The sequence below is a fragment of the Thermobia domestica genome, unplaced genomic scaffold (assembly GCF_964235325.1).
Source record: "Thermobia domestica unplaced genomic scaffold, izTheDome1.hap1.1 HAP1_SCAFFOLD_675, whole genome shotgun sequence".
In the NCBI taxonomy this organism is placed as follows: domain Eukaryota; kingdom Metazoa; phylum Arthropoda; class Insecta; order Zygentoma; family Lepismatidae; genus Thermobia; species Thermobia domestica.
The window spans coordinates 32,138-46,062 of record NW_027656385.1 but is presented as its reverse complement, the minus strand read 5'-3'; the positions used below and the strand labels follow the sequence as shown (position 1 = coordinate 46,062).

Below are 13,925 nucleotides of genomic sequence, written 5' to 3'. Positions count from 1 at the left end.
AGATACCAGAGTGGCCCTCAAAAAGATTTTTGAAATATTTGGAATACAATTTAGTTACCGATAAAAAGAAAATGTTAGGGATTATAGCCTACTTTTTAGAGAGCTTTGTGGAGATTGCATTTTAGGAATGTGAATGTCCTTCAAAAAATTTTTTCCTCCCTTACAGAAAAAAGAAAACAAAACCCAAGTTGACATTGAACTTTGAAAAGCTTTATATATTGTTCCCCTTTTACGTAACAGTTAGGTTCTTGTTTTGTTACATGAGGTTGTTTTCCTTGAGTTTTTGTAAAGATTGTATTGATACTATCCTTGAAACGAAACTTAAAAACATTCATTCTTTTATTGCTTAAGATCGCCGGAAAGAACGAGAACCTCGCCGAATCCCATATTCCAACGGAAGGGCGGGGCGGACTGAGTTGGCAAAACTTGTTTTGGCGGGAAGATGGGTTTATAAAATTGTTAGGAAGAGAAACGAACATTTTATTATTGAACAAGTATTCCGTTCGGACTTGATCTCTGTTTCTTTGAGTGGGTGATTCTTGGCTGTTTGATAGTAATTGTGTGATATTACTCGTTGTGATTGTTTTTGTATGAAACTGTGCTGGTGTATATATTCATTACTCCTGTGATTAGTTCATTATTAAGGTAAGAATATTTATTATTTTTATGCATTTGAAATGTGGACATAGGGAGGGAAACAGTTCTCTTAGCAGACATATCTTTGAATCAACGAGTATTTGTCTATATGTTTTTAGCGGGAACAACACTTGATTGTATGAGAGGAGACACGGGTTTGATGCCAGCGGGAGGTTATGTGATACGATTTACGTTTGATATATTTTTATGTTTAATGGAATGAAATTGCTGCGACTTGGAATTCGTTTGAAGTAAATGATAGTGAATATAATGATTGAAAAATAGTAGGAATGAAAATCGAAATGAAATTGTTCAGTTTAACGTCCCACAATTATGTCAGTTAGACTAACATACTAGATTAGATAATAAACTGCACTTAATAAAAGTGGGAGGAATCCCGAGAAAAATTTAGACATAATGTTGTCCAACATAACTTTGTTTGACCGGGGATTGAACCGGGACCAGAGTAAACGCTTTATCAATGACCCACCGTGCTACCCTTAGCAAAGAAAGCAGATAGTTATTATACGTACGATTGAGAAATAGAATTATACTGTAGTAAACACACTTATTGATTGTCGGTACCGGTGTTTGAACTCCTGTATTGAAAATATAAATGATAGAATCATATCTTAACAGTTTTTTAAATGTAAATATGGACTTTTATAAGAATAAAGTACTATTATGAGACGAGTATATGTTTGAATTTTTGAGTTATTACGATCCATTGAGACGTGAAAAGTATTTGGAAATGATAAAAGAATAAAAAAATGGAATTAATTATGTTAATTTTATTCATTTTATGCTAAAATATACGTGAATTACAGGCATTTTTGTGTTCCTTTAGACCAGGGAAATATAACCAGATAGAAGGTATTAAGTTTACGTTTTGGGAGACTCAGGTAATCCTCTAAATTTGTGAATGAAATAGGTATTAGGGCTTGTTTACATCCATAGAAAAAGAAGAAAAATAGTAGCAAAAATTTTGAATGAACCAAACAGCCGTTCCCCCAAGATCCTTTCTTTCCGGGCTACAAAACTATTAATGAATGAGACAGGTTTACCTGCTTTTGGCTTACATGCTTGTTACTGTTGACATTTTTTCCTTCCTGGCTGGAATCCCCAATGAATGAAGGATTGTAGACAAGTGATGTTTTTATGATGGTCGGCCGTAAAAGGGAAGTCTTTTCCTGTTTTGATTGAATAAAATGGAACCAGTACTCATTCATTCATCGGAATCTTTTTTGTTTTAGAAGAATTAGGCTAGAAAGACTAAATATTCATGAAAGAGAAAATAGAAAACGTTTCATACACATTTTAGGGGCGTAGTAAGACATTTTTACGGTGGAATGACTGCTATATTTGTATCTTGCATACATGAAAATGAGATTTAATAGATTTACGTCCCAAGGATACACATGTTGAGCTATTTTATCCTAGTTGTCTTTATGATGAGTGAAATGGTGGAATGAGAAAGCGGTGGAGAACAATATCAAGACAAATTTATAGCATATTTTGTATGAACTTTGATATGAATCCGTTATTTGAGGGTATTTCACTATGTTTGTGGTTTATGGCTATATATATTGTTTGTATATGTGTATATATGTATGTATGTACGTGCCCGCAACTGTTTATATGTATATATGTATGTATGTAGGCATCTATTTACAAGTATATTTATCTGTTGCTTGTTTTGTGCGTTGATAGACATCCGTTTCTCTCTTTCTCTTTCTCTGTGCATGTCTGTCTGTCTGTCTGTGTGTGTGTATGTGTGTGTGTGTTTGTGTATGTGTGTGTGTGTGTCTGTGTCTGTGTGTGTGTGGTGCTGCATTATTGTGCTTGTACAAATGCATGCCTTTGTAGGCCTTGGTAGGCTTTCGTTTTGTGTTTCCTGCTGTATTACTGCGACTTTGCATATGTAGGTGATGTGCGTGGTGGTGCATTATTGTGCTTGTATATAAGTCTGCCTCTGTACGCCTTAGTAGCCTCCCGTTTTGTGTTTGCTGGTGTATTACTGGGGTTCTGCCTATGTATGTGATGTGTGTGGTGACATTAACATGCATGTGTGTACATATGTGTGTCTGTATGTGTGGTTGTGCCTTATCCTTTTCTATGGTAGACAACATTTTACCTGTATGTGGTGAAGCATTAGGGTGTGTGTACATGTGCATGTTTGTATGTGTGGATGTGTATTGTAGCTTTCCGTATGTATGACTTTGTATGTTGTGGTGCGTTGAATGCATCTGTATGATTGTGCTGTTGCACTGTTTTGTGCCCTGCATTGGCAGACACGTTTTTATATGTGATATTGTCTTGTATGTATTATACCTATACACAATTTTAATTTTAATATCATTTGAGTATACAATTTTTCACTTACCTAATGGCTTCTGCATAAAGATATTTGCTTGCACAAGTAGGAAACTGTCTTAGATGTGAATACGTAATCATTAATATCCGGTTGAGGCAATGCGGGTGCATGGTAGCGGAAAACGTGTTGCGACGCGGGCTGCGCGAATGGACGCCGACGCGAGTGCGAAGACGAACATTATAATGTGACGCGCGCGGACAGGTACGTGTTACGCAAAGATCAGTAATGCTTAGACAACATATGGTATTTATACAGAGCGCTCCTGTACGCAAGAGATCAGTAGTGGTTTTATATAGGTACGATATGTAGTATTTGTTGTTTTTGTACGCAACACATTCAGTAAGTGATAATACAGGCTAAATTTGTGTACAATCATTATTCAGGTGCACGTCTACATTTTCCCGCCATGCACAAATTTGTTCATTTTTATGCGCGACGGCTACCAGTGCGTGATATGGTTGCGCAGTAGGTATATTATATGCTAGCTAGTAGCCACAGTTAAAATGACCGTGTATATTTTCCCGCCAAGCACAAATTTGTTCATTTTTTCTGCGAAACGGCTAACAGTGCGTGACATGTTTGCGCAGTAGACACATTATATGTTAGTTACCAGTTAATGTTAAGATGACCGTGTATAATTTCCCGCCAAGCACAAATTTTAACATTCTTTATGCGCAAAACCTAATATTAATAAATTGGATGTGCAGAAGATATAGTTACGTATTATGCAATACTAAGAAAAGAGTACTAACAGAGTTGAGTGCAAACTACAAACTTTTACAAGAACTTATAAAAAATGTTGCCGGAAGTATCTTTCATGATAGCCGATAACCCAAAATGTTAAATTTCCCCGCGACTATTTCATTTTTTTTCCTTTATTAAGATTAGGACATTGCTTTTCCACTATTCCACAGTCCCTATACCGATTTTCACTATATTGTTTAAATATTCTTATTCCTGGTGTCCAGAAGGACATGTTCACTTTTCGTTTTTTCATTTTGTTTTTCTAATGTCCTGACCTCCCTATGGTGATTTTCGCTATACTGTTTAAATATTTTTATTTCTGATGTCCAGGCGGACATGTTCACTTTTCTCTTTTTTCATTTTATGTTTTTCCAATGTCCTGACCTCCCTATGGTGATTTTCACTGTGGTATTTAAATATTTCTATTCTTGATGTCCAGACGGACATGTTTACTTTTTTCTTTTCATCATTTTTTGTTTTTCTAACTTTTGGAGTTCTTATATTGATTTCAACATATTAATTTAATATTTTCACTAACATTCAAGAAAGATGACTATGTTAAGTCCTCTCCAACCCTTATAATTACACTCTAGGCTGCATGACTTTGATCTCCCCTACCACTCAGCTTATTTACTCTTTCGTTTCCTTTAGAATCATGTTCTTATTTAAATTCTCCTAATAAATTAGTCGGAACACTGCGTGAACTGATAAATAATTTTTATTCCTTTGGAAACTCGTTTTTATTTAAATTTTCCTAATAAATTAGTCGTAACACTTTGTGTGAACTGATAAATAATTTGTTTTCCTCTCCAACTCAGTCGTCATTCCTTTGAATTCCTCTCTTGCTCAGTCGGAATTCCTTTGTTTTCCTCTTTTACTCAGTCGGCATTCCTTTGTTTTCCTCTCCTACTCAGTCGGCTTAGCTTTGATATCCCCTCCCACTCAGTCGGCATTCCTTTGATATCCCCTCCCATTCAGGCGGCTTAACTTTGCTTTTATTTTATACTCAGTCGGCTTAACTTTGATCTCCCCTCCCACTCAGGCGGCTTAACTTTGCTTTTATTTAAACTCAATCGGCTTAATTTTGATCTCAAACTCCCACTCAGTCGGAATTCCTTGTATCTCCTCTCCCACTGTAGGCAGCATGGCTTTGATTTCCTCCCCTTTCCTATCTTTTATGTATCGTTTGCAGTGCAAACTCCGAGGAAAATTGCAAAACATGTTGAAACTTGTTTTCTTAACACTTTATATTTGTGTGACGTCATACTTCGTAATGTATATAAACTGTATTGTTTTACAATTATAATCATTTGAATGCTGACGATGATACCTGCAAGACAATTTTATTACATCCTCAAATTTAAATTTGTTGTATATTATTAGTCAAGTTAAAATTGCACATAAGAAGAAATTATTGTGTTAAGGAAAACAAAACATGACAAAACAAGTAGATATATTGAAGTTGAAGTAACTGTATCAACAGATATACTGAAACACCAAATTAATATTATTATATTCATATTAAGAGGAAACTCAATTCCTGATTACAGATGGAGTTCTTCAACTTGGAGTTTAATGTCGTGGATGAAACCCTCTTCCAGGAAGAATTGAAGGGCTTACATAATGCTGAAAGGGTCCTGGCGGCTTGGCAGAAAACTGTAAAACTATATAAGGATGGCCATAAAGGGGGAAAGGTGTGAATATTTGCTTTCATTATTACTCAGTATTTTGCTTCTAATGAACACACAGTTTTGAATACATGTGCTTCCTCTGCAGATGTGTTAGATCTCTTTTCTGCAGGATTTTTCAGAGGGGAGAACTTGTATCATTTAGCACACGAGAGGTTTATTTATTATTTTAATAGGGGAGAAGGGCAACTTGATAGAGTAAATGGTAGAGATATTTCAATTTTATCCGCATGGCTCGCGTTTTGTTTTGGTCCAACGTAATGTTCTAGCATCATCATGTAACAATTCCATAGTCAATACCCCCCAAGGAAATTCAAACTTGGGTAATATGATGGATGATAGAATGATTGTTGATGATGCTGAACAACAAGAATATAACCAAAATTCCGTTGATAATAATGATGATTATATGGAGATACTGGGAAAGTTTTTGGAAGAAGAGTTGATTATCGATGCAGTTTCATCTGCTCAAATAACCCAAGGGACAAATCCTGTAAACAATGTTCATCCAGATGTGCAATGTTCACGGGATACTGTCGGCTATGGATCAGTATCTCCTCAGGCAGGACCATCTCACGGAAATGTGTCGCATAGGCGCAACCAAGTTGGTCACAAACAATTTAAAAAATCAGATGATGGTAACTTCGAAATCGTAGGAGACAGCACAAAAATTTCACGATTTTTAATCTTCGTGGAAGAGAAATCGCTGTTCGTCCTTCTGGTAAACACAATATTCAAAATCCAGAAGAATATATTAAGAAATTAGTTAACTTTGCGTTTGACGAAGTTCTCGCTGACGCCCGAGCAGAGGATTACGTTGGTCTCTGTATCGATGGCTCGAACAGTAGAAACAGAAAACCAGTGTATATTCCTTGAAGAAAAAAGAGCGGTTTAAGTGCTTAGGTCATTTTAACTTCATTGGAAAATATGCTAAATTCCAATGAAGAATTCTTGCTCGGAAATGAACTCCAATTTCGATTTCATATAGTTAAAAACGTAAGCGGCAAGGTATATCAAAAAGATGTAATGCCGCCCTTTATGAAGAAATGGAAAAAGTTCTCAACCGCCATATTGTTTATATTAACGGGTCTGACATGCTCTGCTTATCAAAGAGTATTGTTTGGTATTTGGAAAAATATGAAGGAAGTAAATTTACAGTGTATAATTTGAAAAAAGATTATGAGAAAATTTGGAAAATTAAAGCAGAGCGACTTTGTAGTGATGCAAATGTTAATGTTAAAACAAAGAATGGTTGTGATCTAAGCGATCTTGATACTTTTCAGAAATATTTTTCAGGAAAGTATCAAATTGTTGTTTATATAAGAGAAGAAACCGTTAATGAACGTAAATATAACGTACTTGTCCGTGGAACTCCTGCCCCAAAGCAAATTTATATTTATTATGAAATAGGTATTACAGTTCGCCATTTCGCACCAATTAAGTGTATTACGTCATTTTTACAAAATAGAAAGTACTGTACTAAATGTTTGGAAGCATACAATGATCGTCGGCATAAACACAAGAGTGAATTGCGGAGTTTAGCTTGAAATAATGAACATTATCAAAATCCAACGTTAAGAAAAATCAAATGTGATGCATGTAATAGAAACTTTTCTGAGGGTGAATGTTTTAATGAGCATTTGGCACGTAATAAGGCTGGCTTTAGTGAATGTCATTACGTAAAGATTTGTCCCGACTGTAATCGTAAGACTGACAATAGACTTCCAAAAGTTGCACATAAGTGTGATGAGCATTTTTGTGCCACGTGTAAGGTTCACTTAGAACCTAACCATCAATGCTTTGTGCAAAAATTGAAGGCTACACATATCAAAAGGTTTATGTACATTGCATATGATATAGAAACAATGTTAATGCCGGAAAATGAGAATGGTGAAAGGAAACATGAAGTCGCCCTGATTTGTAGCAGACATACATGTTCATACTCTATGAGTAAATCTTTGGATGATCCCTGCAACTTTTCCGGTGATAAAAATGGAAATCGATCGTTTTCTTTTAAAACAATCGATGACTTCATTAAACACGTGTTAATGGCTCGTCCAGTGTTTCAGCGCATAGCAATTTTAGCACATAATTTTGGGCGTTTTGATGGTATCTTCTGCTTAAGAAATCTAATTGAGAAGCAACATATTATTACTGATGTTCTGATGCAGGGTCAAAAATATTTTGTATGAATATTGCAAATAGATTCTTCTTCCATGACACTTATTTGTTCATTGGTTGCAAACTAAGTAAACTCCCGAAAACGTTAGGCGTATCTGGAAATTTGAAAAAGGGAGATTTCCCATATTTATTTAACACTTTGGGAAATCAAAATTATGTAGGTCTGGTTCCCGCTCTTGAATATTTTGATCCTGACTCGCGAAGCACGGAAGAGAGACAACAACTAATCGCCTGGCACCAAGAACGTGCTGCAAGTGGCGAGGAGTATGACCTCCAAAAGCAAATGTTAGCTTACGGTGAAAATGAAGTTAGAATTCTTACACAAGCTATTATCAAATTTAGTAACATCATAGAAGAGAAGACGAATGGCCTCCAATGTTTTATTGCTTGTTCCACGGTTGCAGGGTTAAGTATGAAAACGTAACGTACTCTGTACTTACCGGAGAATACCATTGCTGTAATTCCACCAAAGATATTTCAACATAACGAGCGACAAAATGCAAAAGCAATCTTGTTAAAATATGTTGAGCATCAACTTGGTAGGAATATCCAGTACAGTGGTACTGGTCCGGAGGTACGCTTGTGTAAATACAGGCTTGACGGATATGATTTAAGTACGAATACAGCGTATGAATTTTATGGTTGCAATTTTCACGGGTGTGTTTCATGTATTCCTAATAACCGTGATGAAATCATTCACGGTTCCCAGGATCCTTGCGATACGTATGCAAGACGGTACGAACAAACCATGAGACGTCGAGAATACATTCAAAATTTTGGTGCAAAGTTACACGAGATCTGGGAATGTACTTGGGACAATAAGGTGAAGACAGGTAAAGATTTACAAAAGTTCATTAAAGGACATTGTACTCATCTAGCGGATCCTATTGTTCCAAGAATGTCATATCAAGGTGGACGTACTGAAGTCTTCAGATCATACGTTAATTTCAAGGATAATAAGATAATTCGTTATTTCGATATTACATCTTTATACCCCTATGTAATGGCACGTAGACCAATGCCGGTTGGAATGCCAAAGATTCACAGGGGGGCGGATTTTCCAGAAGTGGAAAATACTCATGGACTAGTGAAATGTACCATTATGCCTCCAAAAGATATGTATTTTCCAATTCTCCTATATGTGGCAGGTGGACGCTTACTTTTTGGACTGTGTAGGACATGTATGGAAGAAGAGGAAAATGAAGTTGTAGGGGAATGTACACATGAAGGAATGCAGCGTGCAATAACAAGTACTTTTTGTACTCCAGAGATTCACCTTGCTCTTAGAAAAGGTTATAAGATCATCGATATTCACGAAATTTGGGAGTTCGTTCTTATGGATCTAGAAGAAGGGAATTCAGATGGTCTGTTCGGGAATTACGTGAACTCCTTTCTTCAGATGAAACAGGAAGCTTCAGGTTTTCCTGCTTCTTGGAAAAGCGAAGAAGACAAAAAGAAATACATCGATAAATATTATGCCGATGAAGGCAATAAATTAAATTATGATAATATAAGGAAGAATCCGGGATTGCGCGCTACAGCGAAATTATACCTTAATTCCATGTATGGGAAATGGGATCAACGCCTGGACACGATGAAGTGTACAATCTTCCACAACTCGGAAGAGTTTCTTAGGTACCTTTCATCGGCAAGATATGAAGTTCATTCAGTGATTCCAGTCGGTGATAAGCATTTACCTGGGAACTACAAAGGCTGGGAAAATGATAGCACCCCGTTACGATTTTCCAATGTCGTCTTGGCAGCATTTATTATTTCGTGCGCCAGACTTAAACTTTATGACCTTTTGACTGCTGTAGGACTTGAGCGAGCACTTTACTGTGATACGGACAGTATTATGTTTTTGCAACAGAAAGATGAGGAACCCGTGTTACAGTTTTGTAATTATTTTGGGGATTAAACAGATGAAATAGATGAAGGGTGGGAATTTATCACTCTGATCGCCCTTGGCTCAAAAAATTATTGTATGCGGCTTGAAAATACCTTAGGGGAATTTCGGCACATTTACAAAATTCGGGGGATAACACTGAACCATAGAACCTCAGAAAAAATAATTTTGAGAGCTTCTATGCCTTAGTGCGAGAAGAAATTCAATCTGTAGTAATAGAAAATTTTACAACTATTATCCGCAAAGGTGGGTTACAAATCTTTTCAAGACGTGAAACCAAAACACACCGTATGGTTAACAAAAAACGTAAACGTATTGATGACGAAGACGATATTCTTTTACATGACGTACAAAAGACTAGGACCATACCATACGGTTACCCAGAGACTTAACGTTTGACCCACGAACGCCAAATGCATATCTTTGACGGTTTGCTTTATATTGAAGTTCTATTTATTTTTTTATTGAGTCGTATTAATTACTTGAACAATCTATAATTGTGATTATATTAATATTCTAGTAATTTAACATTATAGTCATTTTAACATTCTAGTCTTTTTAAATATTTTAGTCATTTTAAATAGTCTAGTCATTTTTAATTTTGTTGAGTGAAAGTGTGTGCGCGAATGTATAAAAAGGTGAGCTTTCTATTCCATACATTCATTTGATAACGAGATGTCAAAGTTTAATCATCCCTCTATCATTTTTATTGCTGGTCCTTCAAGGGCTGGTAAAACTTGTTTTGTAAATCGATTACTTAATAAACGTGAACATGTCTACTACAACATTGCGTGAAATTGTGTGGTGTTATGGCGCAGTAATACCACACTTAGATACCCATGCAAATATTCGTTTCGTAGAGGGAATTCCAGATATGAATACTTTTCACATTGAAGAAAATTCATTATTAATATTAGATGATTTAATGTCTGAAACCAATGGTGATGTCGCAAATTTATTTACAAAATACGCACATCTTAAAAAATTAACTGTAATATTTATAGTACAAAATTTGTTTCCAAAAGGGAAATCTGCACGTGATATTAGTTTAAATGCACATTATATTATAGTATTTAAAAATCCACGTGATAAATTACAAATTGAATATTTGCTAGACAAAACATGCTGCGACAAAGTAAACATATCGTTGATGTATTTGATGAAGTAACACGTACACCTTATACTTATTTATTTGATTTAACACAGAAAACAAATGACGCATTAAGAATACGTCCAAACATATTTCCCGATGAAACAATGTACGTGTACAGAAGCGTAAAAGACAATTAAATCATAGTTTATGTTTAGCTGTTATCAATATGTTGAAGGTGAAACAACACTTTAGCACACTCCGCGCTCTGTGTAATTGTAAAGCAGCAAAACGTAAACATATTTTGAAAAATGCTTCAGTTGATTTAATACGTACCATTTCACAAGTTGCTAAAAATACAATAAAAGGAAACATTCCTTTAAATTCTCGTCAGAAGCAACGATTACGTAGACATAAAAAGATCTTGCGAGTTCTTTCTCAACAACGTACAGCATTAAACAAGAAAAGGAAGATATTACTTCAGAAAGGTGGTGCGTTCTTACCAATGTTACTAGATCCAATTCTAGGAGCTCTAGCAGGTAGTATTTTTGGAAGATAAAAGTCATATCAAGCTTACGTAAGATGATTTTAGTTCCGGAGAATGCCATGAATCAATTTCAATCAAATGCTAAGTCTATAGATACACATCAATCGCGATTAGATGAAGAAATGAGTAATATTTTACAACGTCGTGATCTTAGTGTTGAAGAAAAGTGGAAAATGTATCACCAAGCATTACACCAATATTTACAATATGCATCTACACAAAAACCTGTTACAGTACCTATTGTTGAAAAAGAAATTCAAGGATCAACATCATCTGAAGAAAAGAATCATTCTATTTTACGGGTTGTATCGGACATTTTACAATTAGTACGGAAAACACATCGAAGGAAGACAGATCTATTAATAAAATTATTAATAAATTCGAATAAAATAGATTGGAATCAATCAGGAACAGTAGAGATACATGGAAAACAAATTCCAGGTTCAAATATTATAGATTTAGTGATTGATGTTGTTCGTGTGCGAAAATATTCAAGACAGCCACTAGGAATTCATGAGTTTAGAATTTTGTTAGAAGAACTTAATGTTCCTAAAGAATTTATTTCTACTTCTGTGAGTACACCAAAAGTTGTTAGTAGTAAAATTCGTAAGACAGGTTTTTTAAAAGGTTGGAAAAATATAAAATGTAATAAAAATGACAAAGTTATCAAAAATATATTATGATTATTCAAATCCTGCTACTTTATCTAGTATTAAAACATTGCAACGTAAAACTAAATTATCACAAAAGAAAATAAAAGAATGGTTAGCATCACAAGATGCATATACATTGCATGCACTAGCACGAAAAGTTTTCGAGCGAAAGAAATATTATGTTAGTGCTCCAACTGAAACATTACAAATGGATTTAGAAGATATGCAAAATATTGCAAAGTATAATAATAATTATAAATATATTTTATGTTGTATTGATATTTTCTCACGGTATGCGTATTGCGTTCTATTAAAAACAAAAAAGGGTCCTGAAATGGTTAAAGCAATCATAAAAATTTTTAAAAAGTTAAAATTGCCTATGTTTCATGTACAAACAGATTTAGGCGGTGATTTTATAATCAAAATGTAAAACGTTTATTTCAAGAAAATGAAATTAATCATTATAGTGTACATTCGGAAATTAAGTGTGCATTAGCAGAACGTTTTATACGATCATTAAAAGGAAGATTGTATCGATACTTTACAGCAAAAAATACTTATCGTTATATTGATGTTTTCGATAAAATTTACATAACTATAATCATTCGTATCACAGAACTATTAAAATGCCACCTGCAGAAGTAAATGATTCAAACATTAATCAAGTGTGGAATACATTATATGGAACATCAACCGCGAAAAAGAAATTAACATGTAAATTTCATCCCGGTGATTATGTACGTGTCAATAAATATAAACAGATGTTAGAGAAAGGGTATTTACCAAAATGGTCGCAAGAAATATTTGTTGTAGATCGATGTATTAAATCAAATCCGGTAACTGATAAATTAAAAGATTGGAATGATGATGAAATTAAAGGAATATTTTATGCACAAGAATTACAAAAAGGAATAATTAATTCAAATAAAAATTATTTAATTGAAAAAATACTTAAACGAAAAAAGGGGTGGATTTATGTAATGTGGCCAGGATATCCGTCTAGTATGAATTCATGGAGAAAACGAAATCAGTTCAGTCTTCAACATGAATTCAACATTTAAACACGACTTTTACGTTACTCTTCCTTCAAATGCAAGTCGTAAACTTTTTGATAATACAACAGCATCGTATAGAGTAAAACTTGCACAACCTATTGATTTAAGAGATGGTGAATGGGGTGTTGCATTAACACAAATTAATTTTCCTTGGAGTTTTCCTCATGTAGGTGAAAACGAAAAAATTACAATAAATACTGTGATTGATGGTAAACATGAACGTCATTAAAATAATATCATCCCAGGATATTATTCTTCTATAAAAGGTAGTTTAGATATGATACCTGAAAATGTACGTATGATAAGACATCATAAAAATAAAAATCAAGTATTTATATCACATATTTAAAAATCAACGGTTCAATGTATGATTGGTATTACAAAAGGATTGCAACACATTTTAGGTTTTATTAATGAACATTCAACAGATTTTTCTCCTGTTGTATACTTAAAACCGCCAAACACACAAGAAAGAATACTACCACCTGGAAAATTCCCGTGCAATTTAGATTATAATATTCCAACTGAAGTAAATGTTTGTCTTGATGTTGTAAAGCAACAACAAGACGTTGGACCTTTACTTCGAAAACTTAATGTTTATGATGAAGAGCATGCACACATCAAATGTTTTCTGTTTCACACACCACACTATGTTAAAGTAGAGAAAAAGTATTTTGACATGATAGAAGTAAACTTAAAAGATGAACAAGGACAAAAACTGCCATTTCAACTTGGAACTTCAAACTTAACACTACACTTTAAGCAAAAATGATTTCTGATAATGTTGATGATAGTTTTTACATTACACTCGTTTCAAATGCTAGTACTGATGTATATCCAAAAAATACTCCGTCTCATTTTATTAATCAATTAAATAATACTATTCGCTTATCTGATTGCGATTGGTGTGTTGGTTTAAGCGAAATACACATTACGCTAACATGTCATAATATTATCGATGGTGAAAATGTTGTTTGATTTACATTAAAAGATGGGAAACCTCAAAAAAGTAAAATTACACCGGGATAGTATCCGACCGTGTACCATTTAA

At 34.3% G+C, this 13,925-nt stretch overlaps 1 protein-coding gene across 1 annotated transcript; it reads left to right on the top strand.

Annotated features, from left to right (window-relative positions):
- The first annotated feature begins 8,371 nt into the window (after positions 1-8,371).
- LOC145677178 (uncharacterized) lies at positions 8,372-9,541 on the top strand. The gene has a single exon (XM_081747796.1). The coding sequence runs from the start codon at positions 8,372-8,374 to the stop codon at positions 9,539-9,541; it is 1,170 nt and encodes a 389-aa protein (XP_081603922.1).
- Positions 9,542-13,925: the final 4,384 nt, after the last annotated feature.